Source organism: Streptopelia decaocto, assembly GCF_964273445.1.
Source record: "Streptopelia decaocto genome assembly, chromosome: 6".
NCBI lineage: Eukaryota > Metazoa > Chordata > Aves > Columbiformes > Columbidae > Streptopelia > Streptopelia decaocto.
This window is the reverse complement of record NC_138660.1, coordinates 40,689,549-40,709,770: the sequence shown is the minus strand read 5'-3', so window position 1 is coordinate 40,709,770 and position 20,222 is coordinate 40,689,549. Positions and strand designations below refer to the sequence as shown.

Sequence of the window (20,222 nt, the reverse complement as noted above, 5' to 3'; positions counted from 1 at the left end):
AATTTTGCAAGGATGATCTGTTTAAATGTAGATTCTTTTATCTCATAATTTTATCTGCCCTCTTTCCAGAATGCAATGCAGATTGTTGGTTTTATGGATCATGAAACACAGTCTGTTTTTGAAGTGGTAGCAGCCGTTCTGAAATTGGGAAATATTGAATTTAAGCCTGAATCTCGTGTGAATGGCCTAGATGAAAGTAAAATCAAAGATAAAAACGGTAAGATGAGATTAGTGATGGGAGCAAAATGACTAATTTGCCTGACGTAATTATTAATTCTATGATTCTGTGGTTAATTTTGTAGTTTCTGCAGACATACAATATCCTTACAGGTGAATTAAATCAGATTGTTTCCAGAACTCACCCACAGGCAAATATGGGTTGAATTCTGTACAATTTCAATCACTCTCTTGAAAATCCAAAAATGATCATTTTCTTTTTTTCCCACTTTATTAACACTTTCATCTGAAAAGTTGAACGGTGCTGTGCATTTCTGTAACTGGTTATTCTGCGGTGGAGAGTTTTTGTTATTTTGTAGTAGGGTATCTCTGCCTGTAGTGTCAGATTAATTTGGCTCTGTTTTTGCAGTTGATACATTTTGAAAGTTTATTTATTTTCATTTCAAAGTTTTTCGTCATGAAAAGTAGCCTGTGCTAAATAGAAGAAAAGTTTTAACCAGATAGAAAGTGCTTTCAAAACCAATAACTCTTGTTTCCTCGTGCTGTTCATGTATTTTAAAAAAGTTGCTTGGCAGGGTAGCGGGGAGTGAGTGTGGATGGGGACACTTCTGTTGAAGAAACCTGTTTTGTGAAAATACTGAACTACTCAAAAGCTGGTAGTTTGGGGGGAAAAAAAGCAATGATACAAAAGGATTAATTTGATTTACTTTTCTCCTTTTTCATGCTAGAACTCAAGGAAATCTGCGAGTTGACAGGTATAGACCAGTCTGTGTTGGAAAGAGCTTTCAGCTTCCGGACAGTTGAAGCCAAGCAAGAGAAAGTTTCGACGACACTGAACGTGGCTCAGGTAAAAAAAGAGGTCTCGATTTTTAAGGAAATAATTGTTTTAAATGGTGATTTATTCTCCATTACTGAACCTTAACTGCCCACATGAAAACTGTAACAGTTAGTCTGGAGTGAATAAAACATACCACTAGAATAAGTGTGGTTTTCCTTCAGCAGTTTCTAAGTGTTCAAACATACCGGATGTTTTGTTTTTAAGTGTTTTAAGTTTAACAGTTCCACACAAAACACACGTCAAAAGTATTGTGGCAAAGTGTTTTCATTTAGAGGAACTGGTGTAATTTCATGTGAGCTCTACACCCCGTGCTGCTGAAAAACTTCTGCTGCCAGCGTGAATTTATCTTTGTAATGCTGCAGAGCCAGCAGGACTGTCACCCGTGTCCCATCTGCTCCGGCCAGCAGGAATGTCCCTGGCCCAGCCACAGCTGCTTGCGTCCCTTTGCTTGGGATTAGGAGGGGGTTTGCGAGTCTTCTGAGGAAATTCGGATGGGCAGGAAGGGAGTGGAAGTGCCTGGATTGTGGGCAAGAACATAAAACATTTGGGATTAACCCAGTGTTCATAACATGTTTCTTCTTTCTTCTGTTTAGGCTTATTATGCCCGTGATGCTCTGGCTAAGAATTTATACAGTCGGCTGTTCTCTTGGCTTGTTACCAGAATCAATGAAAGCATTAAGGTATTGTTGTTTTGTGCCTGTAAAGAAAAAAATCAATAGAAATCCTTTGAATTAAAGTGGACAGTAAAACTGTGTTTGGCAATTTCATTTTTCCTGATTGCACGGCGTTACACATGGTACAAGCAAATAACTGTATCACAGCTCAACAAGTTGCTGTCAGCTCTGTTATGAAAATATTTTGAAAAATTATGAAAGTTATGAAAATATTCATGTTAAGTGTATTTTGGGAAACCATACTTAACATTTTAGTTTACATAATTGCACAGCCTACTTACAAGAGACATCTATTTTCTTGATTCATGAGTGTGAAGTGTGCAGATGACTGATTCAGCATTTAATTTCTTTTTAAGGCTCAAACAAAAGTGAGAAAAAAGGTAATGGGGGTGCTGGACATCTATGGCTTTGAAATTTTTGAGGTAAGACCTTTATAATAGCAAAAAATTAGTGCGAGAGCTGGTATTAAAGCTTAATAGAGTAGTTGATGAATTTGTAATTGGAATACATGTAATTTGAATCAAGTGTGTTATTCCTAACAGAAAAATACTAGAAAAGTAAGCCAAAGAGAAATGTCTTAGTATGTCTGGCAATTGAAATGAAAATTTATGAAAGCCAAACTTGTGTTTTTAGACCATAGATAAATATTTATGGTGGGTAAATTAAATATATTTTGTTGTGACATACATTCTGATCATAAGAGAAACTCTGGCAGTGTCATTTCTGCCCTGAGGTGTTTTGTGGATGTCTTTGAACAAGCTTTGTATCCTTTAAAAAAAAAAAAACAAAACACCACAACAAAAAATATACATTTTTTTCCTGTCAAAATTAAACAAGGAGTTATATTCCGTTCCATCTCGATTCACTTAGATAAATATTCTCTGCTGATTCTTAGCTAACTATGTGTGGCTCACTGCTGTTTGTGTATGTTAGTATGGTATTTTGAAAAAAAACAATCAAAGAGGAGTTTTTAATTGTGTTAGAGAACACCAGGGAGAGGGAGTTTTCATAAATCTTATTCTGACAGTTTATTTTAAGAGATTTTTAGATCTTGGTTGGAATCTGTATAGTGTTTAAACTAGAAACTCAATTGGAGAGAAAAATCAGTAGAAAATATGCAATCCTTATCCACTTCACTACATCCCTCTTGAAAGTCCAGGCAGGACGTTTTAATTGTATAGAAGATGGAAATAATCCAGAAAAGAGTATTTCTACCTGGGAGGGTGGTGTAAATTTTATTTTGGAAGCGTAACATCAGAGTAAGTGCAATTCAAAATACCTCTATAAAGAGGAAAACGGAAGCTGATTCTTTCTTCAAGGGTTTCCCAAGCCAGGTTGTGTTGTTTGCATTAAACATAAGAGCATGTTTATGGAAATATATTGCAAGTTGTCAGGTGGATGGATGGAGATCTGAGGGCCAGATCTCTTTGGCGTGGTCCTTGGTGCACCTTCAGGAAGGTGAACGCTAGAATGGCGCTGCTGGCATCTTCAGGCCGTCTTAGAAGGTCAGTGTCTTAGAAGGTCAGAAGTAGGGAGCTGAGTACAGGAGATGTAGTTTTGCAGAAGAAAAATGAAAAAAAACAAGACTCTTTTCACTTTTCTTTCATACTGAATTACAAGGTAGCTTTCCCAATTCATAAAAATGCAAAAGCTTTAAAGTAGTATAGGTGGTTATTGTTCGCTCCATCAAATGCCGAGCGCTGGTTCTACCGGAGGAGGTGGGAAAGGTTTGCCTTGTGACTTGAGGATCAAATTGGTTGGTACATTTGTTCAAGACAGGATGCTTCCTCTGGTGAGTTAAGACCTGTGGTGACAGCCAAGCAGCTTGGCTCAGCATCACAGAAACATTGGGATTATTTCTGAAAATTGGGTACCATATTTTAATCTAAAGATGTTTGGAAAAGAAATGTGATGGGTTGAGATTTGTAGAGGTAACTGATACAGTTACTGGTATTGTGACTGCTTGGCAATGCTCTAGTTTGAAGGGTGAATAGAAAAACAATCCCTTAAAAAATCCTGAACCAGCTGTATTTCCAGTACCGCCCATTTAGCCATCCCTGCGTTTCCAGACAGGTTGATTTTATAATCAGACACTGCTGGCTTATTCTCAGTTGAATCAAAAGCAAATATATTCTTTCTAGGGAAAACAAAACTAATTTTCTCTGCAGCTCTAGTTGGAACAAAAGATGTTATATCATAATCCTTAAATTGAATAAAATAATTCTGTAATGAACAGTCTGTAGGCAAAGTGTAACTCATCTTGTGTCACTTCAATGAATGTTACATAGTAAGGTCAATTAAGAGGGTGCCTTTGAAATATTTTTATGTTAAGTTTTGCAACAAATAGTCGAATCTCACAGAAGGTATAAAAGATCTTGAGAAAATGCTTACAAAAACTAATTATTGTTGAGAATTTGAGTAGCCACTTTGCAAAAAGGATATTGTTTAAAGTTAATTATGTAAAAACAACAATAAATTAATGAAATTTTAGCACTGTACAATACCATAACTCAAGGAAAATACAATAGTGTCTTAAAATGTATAGCCTAAAAAGTATAGTGTAATTTGGAGTGGTTTGCTGTGTGGTACACTTGTAAACATAATGGCTAAACATTCAAAGTATTAAGATTAGCTGAGGTGCAGCTACTGGCAGTAACTATATCCGTCTAATTGTAAATTACTTAAAGCCTCTGGCTAAAAATATGCAGTTCCCTTTTGAACCTAATTGTTAAGTCAGATTTTCATTTTCATGTCTCTTCTTGAAGCTTAGAACTAACATTGTCTCTAATAAAGAATGCTTTTTGGCAAAAATGTATTTGAAAGACTGCTTCATCTGTAAATCTGTATTGTGCAGGCAATATTTCTTGGGCCTTACTCCTGTTTAGGATGATTCCTTAAAACATCCTACAATTCCTCCTGTAAGAAGAATAAAGAAATCCAGGTTTATGATTCTAAAAGTTTCTACACTTCACCTTCTGAGGACAATAGCAGTCTTGTTCTATTATATGCAAATCGATCAAAAAGATTTTTTTCATCTATTTTTGAAAGATTAATTTATTTACTGCCCACTGTAACTTCTACAATTTCTTGTAATTAAGATGAAGTTAATTTACAAAGTAACTGGAGGTTTCATGAAATCTACCAAAGGAATGATACAGGAGTATTGATAATGCCGGCATATACTCTTTGGGCTTTGGTTTCTGCTAGTATTTTTGTCAAGCACAAAAGCCATTTTTCAGACAAACCCAGAATCCATCCAAGAAAGCAGATTTAAGGACTTGGCTGTCCAAAAATACAGATTAGGGAATTCAAATCTATCGATAATCTTCCGCCTCTGTGGGTTTGGCAGATGTCAACAGCAAGCTTGGCTAAAATATCCACAAAATAGGTGCTGTAAAGCTGTGTTTATTTTTGAATGCTGCTGTGCCCTTCGTGGTATTTTGAAAGTGAAATGCTGAAATTTGAGTGCCTCTGTGTGCGATGTCTCTGGGCAAGGATTTAGGGACCAGGATTAGCGTGAAAATACAGGTTCGAGGACCAGGTTGTTGTGTAACACTGCTGGAACTTGAGCAGTGGGTTGAAGCCTGACACTAATTGTTCCAGTTAAGTTTATCCACATTTTTGAGCGGCTACTGATCGTCTCTTCCAAGCGCAGTGATTCTGTGATTCTGTGAAATGAAGGCTATAGAAGGCAGATGACTGAGGGCCCGGCAGGTTTCAACAGAGATGAGCAGAAGGCTCACTCTGTTTGCTTTGCACGTTTAATTTTCTGTTGTGTACGTTTCCTGTGCAGACGAGGGCTTAGGGTATGTACAAATGAATGTAATGGAGCAAGTGTGAATATTTCATCCTGCCCTAGCCTTCAAAGATAAAAATGTCTGTCTGTGCAAGTTGCCTTAAAGGCTTTATTCTGAATTTTCAGGCACCACTGTGTAGCTGGTCCATATGACGAAGCTAATGGTTAGGAGTGCAGTTTTACGAAAGGCTGCCAAACAAGGCTTATTCTTGAAATTTGCCAGGCGCTGAGAGGACAGTTTGAGAGCAGAAATGCTTTCTGCCCCATCCCTTGGCAGAGCAGTTTGTTCCATGTATTTTAGCATAACCGGAAGTGGGAATGTGCCGAGGATAGAGCTGCAAAACTAAAGGCTGCAGTAAGGAAGGGACTGTTTCCACTCAGCCCTCATTGACCAGAGAAGAAGTGTTATCAAAGCGGGGAGCTTTACATAGAAGGGACCCTTGCTTGGACTCCTAGGTGCTATGGACATTATTTTAAAATACAGTTAAAGCTATAACTTCCTGAAATTCTAGAATCTCAGAAGCAGAGGTGCATCCTGGGAAGTTAATCACCATATAATTAATCACATTATAATGTAAGTATTTAGAGAGGCTTATTTTGCAAACACAGGTTTATGAAATTGCATTGGCTGATGGTTTTCAACAGAGGAACTATTTGAAATGCTGGAGCAAATATAAACAAATGCTGCGCTTCAGGTTGTGAGAATAACATTTTGCCCTACAGCACCTATTCTGCCTTAGCAAAGGAATGGATATGATTATATTGTAGGTTCTTGCCTATTTGTAACTCCTGTTGCTCAGATACACTGGAACATAGTGTGATTACATATATGTGGAATATTTACAGTTCTGGTTCTTTGCCTATAGAGATATTTACAGGGAAGCACAGAGATTATTCTAGTTTATATGAGATATTTTTCAATTAAGTTTGACCACGTGGATGTTTGTATATGTAAACAGAAAAGCACAGGATAAATATTGATAACATATCTTCACTAAATTTGCAAATAATTTTAAAAAATATTATAACTGGGTCACACGCAGCTCATTGCTTTCTATATAAAATAGTGTCTTTTTATTTTCTTTAAATGCACTTCCCCATTTTACTGGTTTTCATTTTCTAGCATTTATATTTCTTAGTTTCATCTCATAAACTTTTATGCTTCTGTGGTCATTCATAAAAATCCCCAGACACCACAGGGGGATAAAAATTGAATTTGCTGGTTTTACCATTCATTCCACCCTTCATCTCAGTGAAGTGAATATGCTGGTCTATAATCATCATTACTTTTGCCATCTGGCTTTTTCTGTAGGAGCCTCAATAGGAGTTTGGGGGCCTGATGGAGCTACCTGGGATCACCAGTCTGTGTTAGGAGCTGCGTTGATGTTAAAAGAAGTTACTTTCTGGAGCTGTATGAGTTAGAGCAAAAGCATCAGTCTGTATGTCTTTCCCTCCCCCCACATTGATCAAAAACTTCATTTTACTGACATTAGTTCTGTTGAATTCAACAGTCTCAAGAGTTGAAACATTTACGTTTTAAATTATGCTTTTCCTCTAATTACTTCTCACGTATTTTTTTTTAGTTGTGTGTGTTGAAATAAGGTATTAGAGAAGGTGTTGCTGAACAGCTTTTTGCCATTGTGGTTGGCCTGAGCAATATGTAGATTTTTGAACTGGCTCTCAACAAGAACTGATGGAAGATGAAGAAGGAAGAGGAAATATTGAGAAACACCTTGTATAGGTGTGATACTGATGGTATAGCCGAGTCTGTAGATTTGGATCAACAACATATGCTTGATTTGGGGAAAACAGTAGAGAGGACACAAGAAAAAGGAACACTTTAACTAGGACTTTATTATGCAGATGGAAGATAATAATTTTCCATACCTACTAGTATGGAAAAGTACCCACTTTTCAGCTTTAAGTAGGTGCCTTAGTTGCCTCAGTGTCCTTACAATCACTGGAATCTGGGTACTCACAAGTGAATTAGAGTTCTTTGTTGGGAGAGGAGGTTAGAATGTGGCTGGTTTTCAAAGGTAAATACCCTGGTTTAGATATTTTGTGTTTGTAAATCTAAGGCAAGAAATTGGACTCGGTGTATGGAGACATTTCTGCCTGAGACCAGTAAGAGGCTTTTAGCCTTTTTTTTAGGACAAAAATATTTTTGTCTGTTTGCTATTGATATTTTACTGGTATAACAATGCGTAAGGTCAGGAACACCTGTGTATGTTTTTTCACATGATTCCATGATACATATGGCTGGAGTTGTCTAAAAAAGAAATTAAGTAAAATATTGAGGAACAAAAAATATTTTCCTTAGAGTTTCAAGCACCTGTATGTAATTCATGCAATAGCAGTGGTTCAAAACTAGAACTTTCTAATCTTTTCATGGTTGACCCTAACAACCTGAGCGAGTACAACATCGTGATCTCCTTGTGTATATGAGCATATGTTTTTACATGGAGCAGAGTTTTATAGAGTTCAAAAACTTGCTATTCATGAAATGCCACCCTGATGCCCGGTAGTTTGAAGGCTGATAAAGAATAAAGCTGCATGAGCAAGACACTGTTATTTGTGAAGTGAAAAACATGGTGAAGTAGGCTTTGATTTTTATCAGTGACTTTTTCTACTTGTCTGAATTTATTGTTGCACCTGGTAAAAGATGGAGAGGATAAGCTGAAGTGAGGGTGGTTGGTTGATCTGTTATCTATAAATTTGACATGACTTTAAGCCTATCTCAGCTGACATTCTGTTTCCCAGCACCTTTAATTTAATTTGAGAGGTTGGGTATTTTGTTATTCCCTGAAGGTTATATTTTGTATTCCACAGTGATTTCAAAGGGATAATTTAAAATGCTGCTATAAAAATGCAGAGATTGAAGTGGTGCTCTCAACATTAAAGTAGCAGAATTACAGCCTGGAAGAGAAGCTGACAATTTGAGAAGCGCTGGTCTCAATATTTTTTTATCCTAAGAATATTTGAATTTACCAACTTTTCCTTGCTTTGGGTCTGACTGTGCTGCTTCTGTGTTGGTCAAAACCTTTTCTGTTTCTTAACGCCCTTGATCAACATGAGGAGCAAGTACAGTCTCTGGTGGCTGGGTCTTTCCAGCCCACTCCTCCTGGATGGATTTAGTGATGTGCTATTGCTGACATTAATCGTTCTCTATTGCCTCCTAAAAAACAATGTCAGAAGTCCTTCAGATCCCTTCTAGTTCTGCATATTGACTTCTAAGAGACTTCATTAGAAATATTGGGGGACAGTTCATTTGTGAACATTCCTCAATGCTTTGTGAAGCCCTCACATAATTAAAAATTAAAGATATCCAGTAAAGGAGAATAAATTCACAATCTCTGTTGCCTGACTTAGATTTACCCAAAGATAAACACACTAACTGATTTTTTCATACAGTGTTTCTTAAAACCTGTAAAAGAAAATGCCACTTTCTGAAGTGTATCTAATTTACCAAATGTCTTCTGTTCTGTTTGGAGTTAAGTGTTTTGAGAATTTCAGTAATTCCGAACATTTTTCCTCATTTTCTTTGCTGTAATTAACCATTGGCCTTTTGCACTGTATCATACATAAAGTAAAAAATTGCCTCTGCTCTTCAATGACTTTTTTTTCCTGGAATAGCAATTTTCGGTGGCTTGGCAATGTCCAGTAGAATTTCATAGCTTAAAGTGAGTGATTTGTGAAGAACTCTGTGGGTTTTGGTTTGCCTTTCTTTTGCAAACCATAAATGTCACAGATACATAGCAAATTAGGAAAGCATCTAGCAATTACTTTAATATATTGCTAATGGCCTTTTGGTTAGGTGGTTTAGCTGGATTTGCATTTCAGCTTCCATCCTCTTTGGAAGACGAGGACTGTGTATAATATGAGTGAAATGTCCTGCAGTCCTTGTAACTGGAGTAACTTTTTATTCTCTCTTCCCTCCCGTGTTGTTCCCTCCCTTTGTTGTGATGTGTCTGCCAAAGGTTGTATATTTGGCTTTTTGAGACAAAAGATAGGTGGTGATTTAGAGATGTGAGGATGCGAGAATGCTGTTCTCTGATAGCCTCTGATGTGCCTCAGTCCCTTGATAATCTTTGGACAGAACCCACAGATACACTCATGTCCAAAGCGGTAATAGTAACATTTATGCAGTACTTCACATTTTCAGCGACATACAAATATGAATCTGTTAAAAAGTCTGATCTACTTGCTGTGCCAAAGAAATGCTAATGGATATATTATATTCTGTGTTTTTCTGGAAGTAGTATAAGTACTGACTGCAGTTTATGTAATTTCTTTTTCCAACAGAATGCAGTAAGTATGACTTGTTTGCAGTGCTGATTTTTGATGCATGCCAAATTTTAACTTTCTCATTTAGAGCTATGCAAGTTTTGCAGTGTCTGATAATTGCAATTGGTGTGAGGGGCAGAGTTTGATGTGGCTGGGAAAGTTTGGTGATCAACTATGATCTTGCTTTATCTAAAACTAAAATGATTAAAGTAATCTGTGCTACCTCAATATTTTCTAATCTGCTTATGTGTTCTTAATGTCATTTTAGCAACCAGATCCTTAATTTAAAACATTTAAATTATTGTAGTTGCCCTGAGTCATAAAAATTATATCACCATAACTTGAGCCTCACAGGTGTGGTATAGCAGATTTACTTGATATCATAAAAAAATCATAGTGGGTTATTCTGCTTTTCAGGCTTCCTAAATAACCGATTTTTTTTGATGACTAATACTTAAGACAGAACTCCTCCCAGGGTCTGCTCTGTGTCCCAGTCTCTTCTGCAGAGGGTCACATGCATGCTTGCCCCAACCCACTTTTATATGAATTAGCCTTTTAAAGGTTTTTTTTGATTGATAAAGTTCGTTTAATTCCCAGCATTTCCTGGGGCAGTTCCCTGAGCAGTTTGTTGGCAGGGAGGTGGTGGGTTGACCTCTGGAGCTGATAATCTCTTAACCCAGGCTCAGCTGCAACCAGGAGAGCAGCCTGGGGCTCGGTCTGCAGTGAAGTATGATATTTATTTGCTGCTGAGTGGTCCTGGTTGGAAAAGAGCTAATGCTACCATCATAATTTTATTTACCAGAACCTGCAGGAGACTACATTTTACACAGATCAGTGCAGGTAAAACTATTGTTGCTCATTCCCTGACAGCACTTGTGCCAAGGAATCAATGTAGAGGCATCATGAATATAAAGCTACAGAGCTTTTGTCCCTCCCAATGGAGGAAGCCTCAGGAAAGGATATGGTCTAAAATTTCCAAATTAATCCCATTCTCAATAGAGTATTACTCAAACCATCGCATCGCAAAAGCTGGAAGGAGCAGTTAATAAAGCAGCTTGTTGACTTGCAGCTGCTGCAAGTGACTCCAGCTGGGTTCCAGAGTATTTACACGAGAGCAAACACAAACATGTTTTATCTGACAGGACAACAGCTTTGAGCAATTCATTATCAACTACTGCAATGAGAAGCTGCAGCAGATCTTCATTGAACTTACCCTCAAAGAAGAGCAGGAGGAATACATCCGAGAGGTAACCCTTAATGGATCTTTCCTTGCCCTCTTCCCCTTGCCCCTGTAATGAAGATACTCAGGAAAGTGCACTGAAATCTCTTTTTAGGGAACAGTCACTTTTTGACCACAGGCCTGGCATGGAGCATGTCTGTGTTGGACGATGTGGCAGTCTATTGTGGCAGACTATTAAGCAAAAAAAAGTTGGTTTTGGTTTTGTTTCACATTACAAGTTCTCCAGGTATAAACAAAACCCAATACTCATTCATCAGCTACACTGACTGGCAGTTCCGAGCAAGGGCTAATTATTAGAAGACTAATATTGCGTTCTGCTATTAGTGCTAATTACGCTGTGCTTTGGATTATGAAGTTGCATCTGGGATACACCCTGACAGCGGCCACAGCTAATCCCGTTTCAAAAGAGAATTGGGTGTGTGTAACAAGAGCATACAAGTTGAAAAAAACCCTACAAGTAGATTTTGGTTCTAGTTTTCTTTCTGTTAATTATTGAAGGGAGCTGTGTGAGCTTTAAAATTAAGATGTGCTTTGGAGCCCGGACTCTGGTGATTGATGGGATTCTGTGAGTGAATGTCACGTTAAAGTTTTAATAGGTTTTAACGGCACTCCCCATGATACACAGACAAAATACCAGCTCGCAGCTGTAGGACCTGGCATACACTGTCCCTATGCAAACTGGATGATACTGTTTTGCTGGGTAAACACTTTAAAAAATTAAATAAAGATCCTGCTTTATAGTCCTGAGGATAACGTGAAGTTTTGGTGAGTCTTTTTTTTTTAATTTTTGCATTCAGTGGTGAGACTCTTGAAACATCATTACTGTAATTTGCTTCTTGAATGATCTTTCAAACACTCTGGAAAAAATAAACTGTAAGATGTACCACAGAATGCAAATTTAAAATGAAGCTCGTATTTTATTTTTTCAGTCCTTTGCGCTACCAGTCTTACCTCCTGATGCATTAGCATCTCATCTTGGAAATTATATTGCTGATATTTGAAAAAAAATAGGATATTAGCAATATCCGAACAACTGCCAGACTCTAGATGTTTCAGATAGCCTTATCTAAATTTAGCCCTCTTTCTTCCCTGTTGAAAAAAAAAAGCCAACGAAGAGCTTAGAAATGTTGATCTGGGATGCTTGCAGGGAAACGGGTTTGTTTCCTTGTGTCCAGTGGGCGGTGGGAGCAGCTGGCGGGGGGCCAGGGAGTGCATGGGAAGCTGACACGGGTGGGGGAAAGGAATGGAGAGCGGGTTTGGCAGCCGCTCAAGGACAGTCCTTTTGCGTAGATAAATGTTAGCAGTAGATGATTGCATTTCTTTTTTTTAATAAATAAAATGTTGGTAAGCACATAGAATTAAATTTTAAAGTAGTATCTTAATTAACTGGAATATAACTTAAATTGCCTAGAGGAAAATATTCCTTGATTGTTTTCCTATTCATACATATTTTTTTTTTTCCAATAGGGGATTGAATGGACTCATATTGAGTATTTCAACAATGCTATAATTTGTGACCTAATAGAAAATGTAAGTTATATTCAATAATCTCTCTGAATAATTTTGAATGCATTAACTGAATTTAGCTGTAAAGTCTGTACATATCTTTACACACTTTGATTTTATAAAAGAAGCAACTCGTTGTATTAGTCATTTTATTTTGTATGGTAAAAGTTTATTTTGCTATTTTTTATGAGACTGCATGTTACTTTGTTAGAAATGTTCAGCAGCCTCTATGCCAAAAAAAAAAATCCGCAAAGACCCACAAAAAATCCATAAAAAAACCCCAAAAAAACAACCTTTAAATGTTTCCATTGAGCGCTGTTTTCACTAGCAGATATCACGTCATGTGTTATAAGTTACATTTCTTTTCGCATGGAAACTAGAAAACTCAATGACTTGTTATTGAGTGCTTTAGGTACAGAAGGTACTTGTATCTAATAAGAGGACTTCCAAGGACTTAGTGCAGCAAGAAGGATAAAATTCCTTAACAATTGGAAAAGAATAGGTTTTAACAGTTAACATATAATATATGCTGGTTTTACTCCTAACATGGCTACTTTCATTTAAGTTGGAGTTTCTACAGTCTGAGTAAATGACATGAAACTCCAGCATGAAGTTCAAGATTCAGATCTCAAAAGCAGTCCTTAAAAATTGAGGTAATGGGGATAAGGAAAAGAACCAAGCTTTGAGATGGCTTGAAGAACAATTTTCTGGGTTGCAGAAGTCAAATGAGAGAGAGCAGTCTCCTTTTCATGCCTTGAGGGAAACGTGATGGAGACAAACACTAAAGCTCTTGTCTTGAAACTTCAGAACCAAACTGGAATCCTGGCCATGCTAGATGAAGAATGCCTGAGACCAGGAACTGTTACTGATGACACCTTCTTAGAAAAGCTGAACCAAGTCTGTGCCACTCACCAGCATTTCGAGAGCAGGATGAGCAAGTGCTCGCGGTTCCTCAATGACACCTCCTTGCCTCACAGCTGCTTCAGGATCCAGCATTACGCTGGCAAGGTACCTGGTGAAACTGAGGGTATGAGGTGGTTTGGGGTGCTGTACCTGTGGGAAGCCAAGGTTTGGTACAAAAAGGAGGCTCTTTACCCATTAAATGATATTACAGTAATGAAGGAAAATTGCTTGAGTCAATAGTTGATCAAAAATCACAATGAGGGTGGTGAGACCCTGTCCCAGGTTGCCTAGTGAGGTGGTGGATGCCCCGTCCCTGGAGACATCCCAGGCCAGGCTGGATGGGGCTCTGAGCAACCTGATCTGGGTGAAGATGTCCCTGCTCACGGCAGCAGTTGGACTGGATGAGCTTGCAAGGTCCTTTCAACTCAAACTACTCTATGGTTCTATGAAAAAACCCAGACCTGTCTTAATCTTTTCCATCTTAAGCCTAAGATTTGTGATTTGGGCTGAAAGTTTTGCTGAGATGGTGCTGCTCTGGTTGAACTCGAGGGCAGTACTCCTTATAGCAGAGGAGAAAGATGTCCCATATGCTTAGGCGGTGAACTGCTTGTGCTGCTGGGTCTCTGGAAATAAAGATGTTGTTTAGAATGACAAAAATTCACACATGTCTAAAGGCAAGGTATTTTGGAAAAGATGTTCTTTGTCGCTGAACTAGCTGAAGTCACAGGATGGTTGGGTTTGAAAGGGACCTTTGGAGATCATCTATTCCAGGGGTGTCAAACTCATTTTCACTGGGGGCCACATCAGCCTCACGGTTTCTTTCAAGGGGCCGAATGTAATTTTAGGACTGTATAAATGTAGGAGTAGTTACAGTTAATACAGTCTTAATACACCCATTTATTACCTTTATGTTATGTATTTGCTAAGAATATTTCATAATTGCATTTAATCCATCAAACAGGCTGGTTCTTAGCAGGCAGTGGGGTTCTTCGATCGTTATTGGCATTCACTTACCCAGTAAAGCAGTCAGTGAATTCCTCCTGTTTTGGGAGGAAAGTTGTGTTTTTCCATCCTCAGCTGAGAACGTTTTGACCCAGTCAGTGGACAACAAAAGTCTGATTCTCCTTTTATGAAGTATAAACAAGTTCATATGAACAGGTTGTGGTTTTTTTTCAGTAGTGGCAATGACTATTCCTGTCAGAACCATGTGCTCTGAAGAAAAATGCTGCCTGAGTTTCTAGTGTCTTACTGTTGTGTGAAGTATTTTATTCAGTATTCTATGTACTCAGTACACATCTATGTAGAACCGAGAAATCGTGAAGCTGAAGGATCTGTATTACCAGCTGGGTGACTTGTTGCAATTAATCAAACTAAAATAAAAATAAATTAAATTTAAAAAGCCAGTAGCAATCCGAGATCTGCAGGATGTTGCCCTGGACGCCTCCTGTGTCCCCAGCTGCAGGTCAGAGCCCTGCTTTCATGCTTGTTGTCGTTGGACTGTTTTTCTGGTGAAAGATCTTTAAAATATCAGTCCCCTGAGAACTGCATGGGTAGCTGCTTGCTGCTGCAACATCAAGAGGTGATATTTCATATCTCATTTTAGTTAGGCAAATAACGTAAGCATTGGTACTTTGAAGGGAGAAATGGTATTTTTGCTGTTGTGATACGAAAGAGAGGGAAAACCCTTTTGTCAGCCAAAAAAAGACCAGTTTGGAGTGTTGGCAAGTAGTGATGTAGCTGAGTTATCACAGATTTTTTTTTTTCCTATTTCAGAAACCAGAACTGATCAGCTGTTAGCAGTGTGAGAAATGCATCTTTCTCAGGAAGCGTGTTCACAGACATTTTATCCAACAAAAAGTCTTCCAAATGTCAAATTTAAAATGAAAGCTGAAATGTCCTTTGTCTTGGATAGTGAGAAAGAAGAAGAAATTAATTTCTTGGTTCAGTTTTGAACAGATCTATGTTATAATTCTAAACATGCTCTGATGTGACTCTTCTGTGTCTTTCAGGTTATGTACCAGGTAGAAGGATTTGTTGACAAAAATAACGATCTTCTGTACCGTGACCTCTCCCAGGCCATGTGGAAGGCCAGTCACTCTCTTATCAAAGCCTTGTTCCCAGAAGGTAACCCTACGAAGATCAACCTGAAGAGACCACCGACAGCAGGTTCACAGTTCAAGGCTTCAGTCGCTACCCTGATGAAAAATCTTCAGACCAAAAATCCAAACTACATTAGGTAAATTACCCTGTGGCAAGGCTTTGGTGAATTTACGTCTAGTGAAATTAAAAAAAAACAAAACAAAATCTTGATTTCCAAGGGTAAACTGTTGAAATATATGGTTTGAACTCGCAATAATAGTTGTTGACACGTACAGTGCTGCAAACTTTGTTTGTTTTCCTTCTCAGGTGCATCAAACCCAATGACAAAAAGGCTGCGCACATTTTCAATGACGCCCTGGTGTGTCACCAGATCCGCTACCTCGGTCTGCTGGAGAACGTGCGGGTCAGGAGGGCAGGTTATGCCTTCAGGCAAGCGTACGAGCCCTGCCTGGAACGGTACAAAATGCTGTGCAAGCAGACGTGGCCCCACTGGAGAGGGCCAGCCAGGTAGGAAATCAGCAGTGTTCTTATCTGCCCTGTTTGGTTGGGTTTTTTTTAATTTAATGAACTTTCAAATATCATAAAAGTAAGTTAAAAACTAAGCCATTGTGGCTCAAGTGTTTTACTTGTCTGTTGTTCCTTAGCATCTGGTTCCAGGTTTTCATAGTCATAGAACATTTAAGGTTGGAAAAGACCTTTAGGATCATCAAGTCCAACCGTTAACCCAACACTGCCAAGCCCACCTCTAAACCATATTCCTAAGAACCTCATCTCTGTGTCTTTTAAACCCCTCCAGGGATGGTGACTGCACCACTGCCCTGGGCAGCCTGTTCCAATGCCTGACAACCCTTTCCATCAAAATATTTTTCTTAATATCCAATATAAACCTCCTCTGGCTCAAGATTATGCCATTTCTTCTTGGTCTATCACTTGTTACTCAGGAGAAGAGATTTTTAAAGAGTTCGTTCACCAGGAAACCCATACTTTTCAGTAGGCTCAACATTACAGTTCCTTGGCAAAGGAGATGATTTTAGTGATGAACTAACCTAGTAATGGAAAAGATTTTGCATGTGAGCAAGGACAACACATGGTTTTTAGAATATATTGCAGCTTTTACTGATTTGGGCCTGAAAGAGAGAGAGAGATTAGTCAAAACGACGATGTCTGGAGTGATCAAAATGACACTTATCTTTAATAGCAACGTTCAAAGTGTAGGAACACCCACTTATTCGAAGATAGTAATAATATCTTCTGTCCTTTCAAGAAAAAAAGTACATAATTATTTATCAACATCTATGAGATAATACCTCTTGCAAATCAGTTGTATTAAATATGTAATTTTAAATTGCATAGTATCCGCATATATTTTACAGATGATGTCTTGGATATGATGAGCTTTTCTTAATTATTTTTACATGTGGCCTCCAATAGCATGATTTAAATTCCTTTCATAATAGATTAATAACTTTAGCTACAATTGAAATCTTTAGGTTATCTAGATAATGGTGGAAATGCACTATTGATAACAATAGCATTATTAGAATCCTCACAAAGTTCTGTGCAATTCTTCTCTTTTTCGATAACATTTATAAAATGCAGTTGATGGAGTGTGGAACATTAGCATTTGTCAAACTTGTCAGTCTTTGTTTCATGTTTTGATTTATTATGAGAGTCCTTCCTTTTTTTTCTTTCTTTTTATTTATTTTTTTAATAGTAAAATCATAGATATTAAAGGAAAACATAGGCCATTGCTGATGATATAAGAATAGGTCTTTTTTTCATCAAATTATTCTGAACCTTTACAGTGATTATTCTTGCCTTTAGCTAAATAACCAGTGAGTAAATGGGTTAGGTTTCCAATCTTCTTATGTCAAGCACTATGTCAGAATTTAAAATACGCTTTCATATACTTTCCATAAATTAATCTGTGAATATGTAAACTAAGGAGTTAGTGCTGGGGGTCATGTTTATTAAGCTTATTTGCTTCTTATTAGGGCTGGAGTAGAGGTGCTGTTTAGTGAATTGGAAATCCCCGAAGAAGAATTTTCATTTGGTAGATCAAAGATATTCATCCGCAACCCAAGGACGGTAAGTGAAAAATGCCTTCCCCTGCAAAATCAAGCCACTTTTCACGAGGACAGCTTGTTATCAACTGCATCGTTCCCTGCCTGGTCACTGCAGATTTTTCTAGATACTGTGCTTTGATGTACTGTTGTGGAATATGGCATTAAAAAAGCACTTTTTAATGTTGGACCCATTAAAATTGGTGTGAATCAAGACTGTCGTAGCTGTCAGCCTGAATTTAATGTAACTTTTTTGCACTAACTTGTGGCAACGTATCTGCCACTAACCCCGTTGATGTACGTGCCTGCAGCTCTGAAGATGAATAAACCAAAAGGTGTCTGGAGGGGGACTTGAGTAAAGGACGGATTTCTCTTAAAATAACTGTGCTTATGGGTTATTTGGTCTTTTCTCCCTACTGTTTTTCTTCCTGCATCAAACAAAATCCTAAAAATCTCCACACCCAGCTCTTCAAACTGGAAGATCTGAGAAAGCAGCGGCTGGAGGACTTGGCTACTCTAATTGCGAAGATTTATAGAGGTTGGAAGTGCCGCACACACTTCTTGTTAATGAAAAAGAGCCAGATTGTGGTTGCTTCTTGGTACAGGAGATACGCAGTAAGAGAACATCCTTACTAAATGGGGGGGGTGGGGATGGGGGTGGGGCGTTCTTTTTATTGTTTAATATGTTTTTTTCCTAAAAACTTGATACGATATTTCATATGATATTTTTCCTTGATATGTATGGAGAAGTTTTGAAATAATTCCATTTTTTGATAGTATTTAAGCACCAAATGTGAATAAAAGGAAACTGAGTTTTTAGAGACCACTATTAAGTATTTACTTTGTGCTTAAATAATTAAAAAGCTCACCAGAGCCCGTTAGGTCTGGGAGAGTGGGATTTTGTGGTGCAGCTGGGAAGAGCCTTTTTCGTTGAGCTGAAATGCTTTGCTGCCTGGCACTTAGAGTGCTCTCAAAACATATGGTTAATGGGTAAAAAATGTTCGGTAATATACATGTGCAGTTGTGTGGAATTCAGTCATTCCTAAGGCTTTTTGTATTTTTGCCTTATTTGGAACCTTTGCATTTGAGGCTCAAGAATGCTGCTTGGGAGGATCCCAGGGATTTATTTTAATTATAGCTCGTAAGACTCATAGTTCACTAGTTGTTATTGATACAGTTCTAAAACAGTTTCAGATCTCTTTGTAGGCTGGTTATTCTGTGTCATGAACTGAGTGGTGCTGCTTTACGACTCTTTCTTGTCTTTTCATCAGTTAGTAAATAACATTGACTTATATGACCAAAAAAAGTATTCTTTTTAAGTTTTAAAACAATTCTTAAACATCTTAGCTGCATTTTGCTATTGTGTGCTTATCAGGAAGCTTGATAAAATATATGATATGGAAAGGAAGAAGCTGCAGAATTGACAATCGCAGTTTTTCACTTAAGCACTTCTGTTTATCATCTTGAAAGCCAGTAGTGTTTGGTTCAGTTATCTTGGATAATTTTGAAAAAGTAGGAATAAATGCTTTTTCACTGTAAAACCTCTCCTCTCTGAACTTTTAGGATTGAACGCACCGTTTCCATAAACGGCATCATTACAGAGTTGCATTGTGCCCATATGGCTTCATTTTGATCTCATATGTTCTAGATGAATTAAAAATGGAGTTGCCTCAGCTAGACTGGCACAACTGTTACTATAAAGGAAACAAATACATCACAAAGTACACATGATTTTTATTTCTTAACTTGTTGCCAAGTCTTTCAACTATCGTCCACTTAGGCTTATACTTAGTCTTACACTAACCACTAGTCTGGTGGAGAACTTCTAAAAAGGAAGGAAAACATTCAGCTGTCCAGGAAGTTAATTGTTCAAACTGGCATACTTGGATAATACTCCAGCATGTCATTGGGTTTTTTTTTCCAATTCCTAAGTTATCATCAGCATTTAATATTACAAAGGGACTGTAGGTAATAGGAACAGCACAAGTCTTATGAAAAGATGGTAAAAAGCTTAGCCAACAAACCTGAGTGTTTGTGATGGTTTGTGTACTACTCTGTTGGCAGGAAAGACAAAGCTGTCACTGTTAGTATTTAATCCATGTCACTTTTGTGCTGCTGACCATGAACTTAGTGTTTCTGTAAACACAGAGTGACATTGTCCATCCAGCATTGTTGATGTGCTTTGTTTCCCCTAGAGTTGAGCACAGAATCTACACTTTGATCTGCTTGGTCAAAATGTATTCACTTTTTGTATTTAGTGCTTGTATCCTTAATCTTATTTTCACAAATGTTAGTAATGAAAGTTTTACTATACAATATTTTACAGTTGCAATATTCTGTTCTAAGCAGCACATATTTGTTTCCAATACAGCAACAAAAAAAGTACCAGAAGATCAAGAGTTCGGCTATTATAGTGCAGTCTTACATCAGAGGATGGAAGGTGAGTCTCCTGTTACTGCGGCTGGGTCTGCACGGTGAGAATCATAGAAACACAGAACGGTTTGGGCTGAAGGGACCTTCCAAGCTCATCCAGTCCAACCGCTGCCGTGAGCAGGGACATCTTCACCCAGATCAGGTTGCTCAGAGCCCCGTCCAGCCTGGCCTGGGATGTCTCCAGGGATGGGGCATCCACCACCTCTCT

The 20,222-nt window shown here is 38.0% G+C and overlaps 1 protein-coding gene across 6 annotated transcripts in view; it reads left to right on the top strand.

Annotated features, from left to right (window-relative positions):
* The window catches only part of MYO1B (myosin IB), a 114,646-nt gene that overhangs the window by 74,663 nt on the left and 19,761 nt on the right, over positions 1 to 20,222 (top strand). For all 6 annotated transcript variants that reach the window (XM_082057317.1, XM_082057320.1, XM_082057316.1 and 3 more), the window contains 12 exons: positions 70 to 217; positions 906 to 1,024; positions 1,609 to 1,695; positions 2,046 to 2,111; positions 10,912 to 11,016; positions 12,477 to 12,539; positions 13,323 to 13,523; positions 15,428 to 15,654; positions 15,825 to 16,025; positions 17,513 to 17,606; positions 18,047 to 18,196; positions 19,953 to 20,021. In XM_082057317.1, coding sequence (XP_081913443.1) covers positions 70 to 217; positions 906 to 1,024; positions 1,609 to 1,695; positions 2,046 to 2,111; positions 10,912 to 11,016; positions 12,477 to 12,539; positions 13,323 to 13,523; positions 15,428 to 15,654; positions 15,825 to 16,025; positions 17,513 to 17,606; positions 18,047 to 18,196; positions 19,953 to 20,021 — 1,530 coding nt within the window. The remainder of the gene's footprint in view (positions 1 to 69; positions 218 to 905; positions 1,025 to 1,608; positions 1,696 to 2,045; positions 2,112 to 10,911; positions 11,017 to 12,476; positions 12,540 to 13,322; positions 13,524 to 15,427; positions 15,655 to 15,824; positions 16,026 to 17,512; positions 17,607 to 18,046; positions 18,197 to 19,952; positions 20,022 to 20,222) is intronic.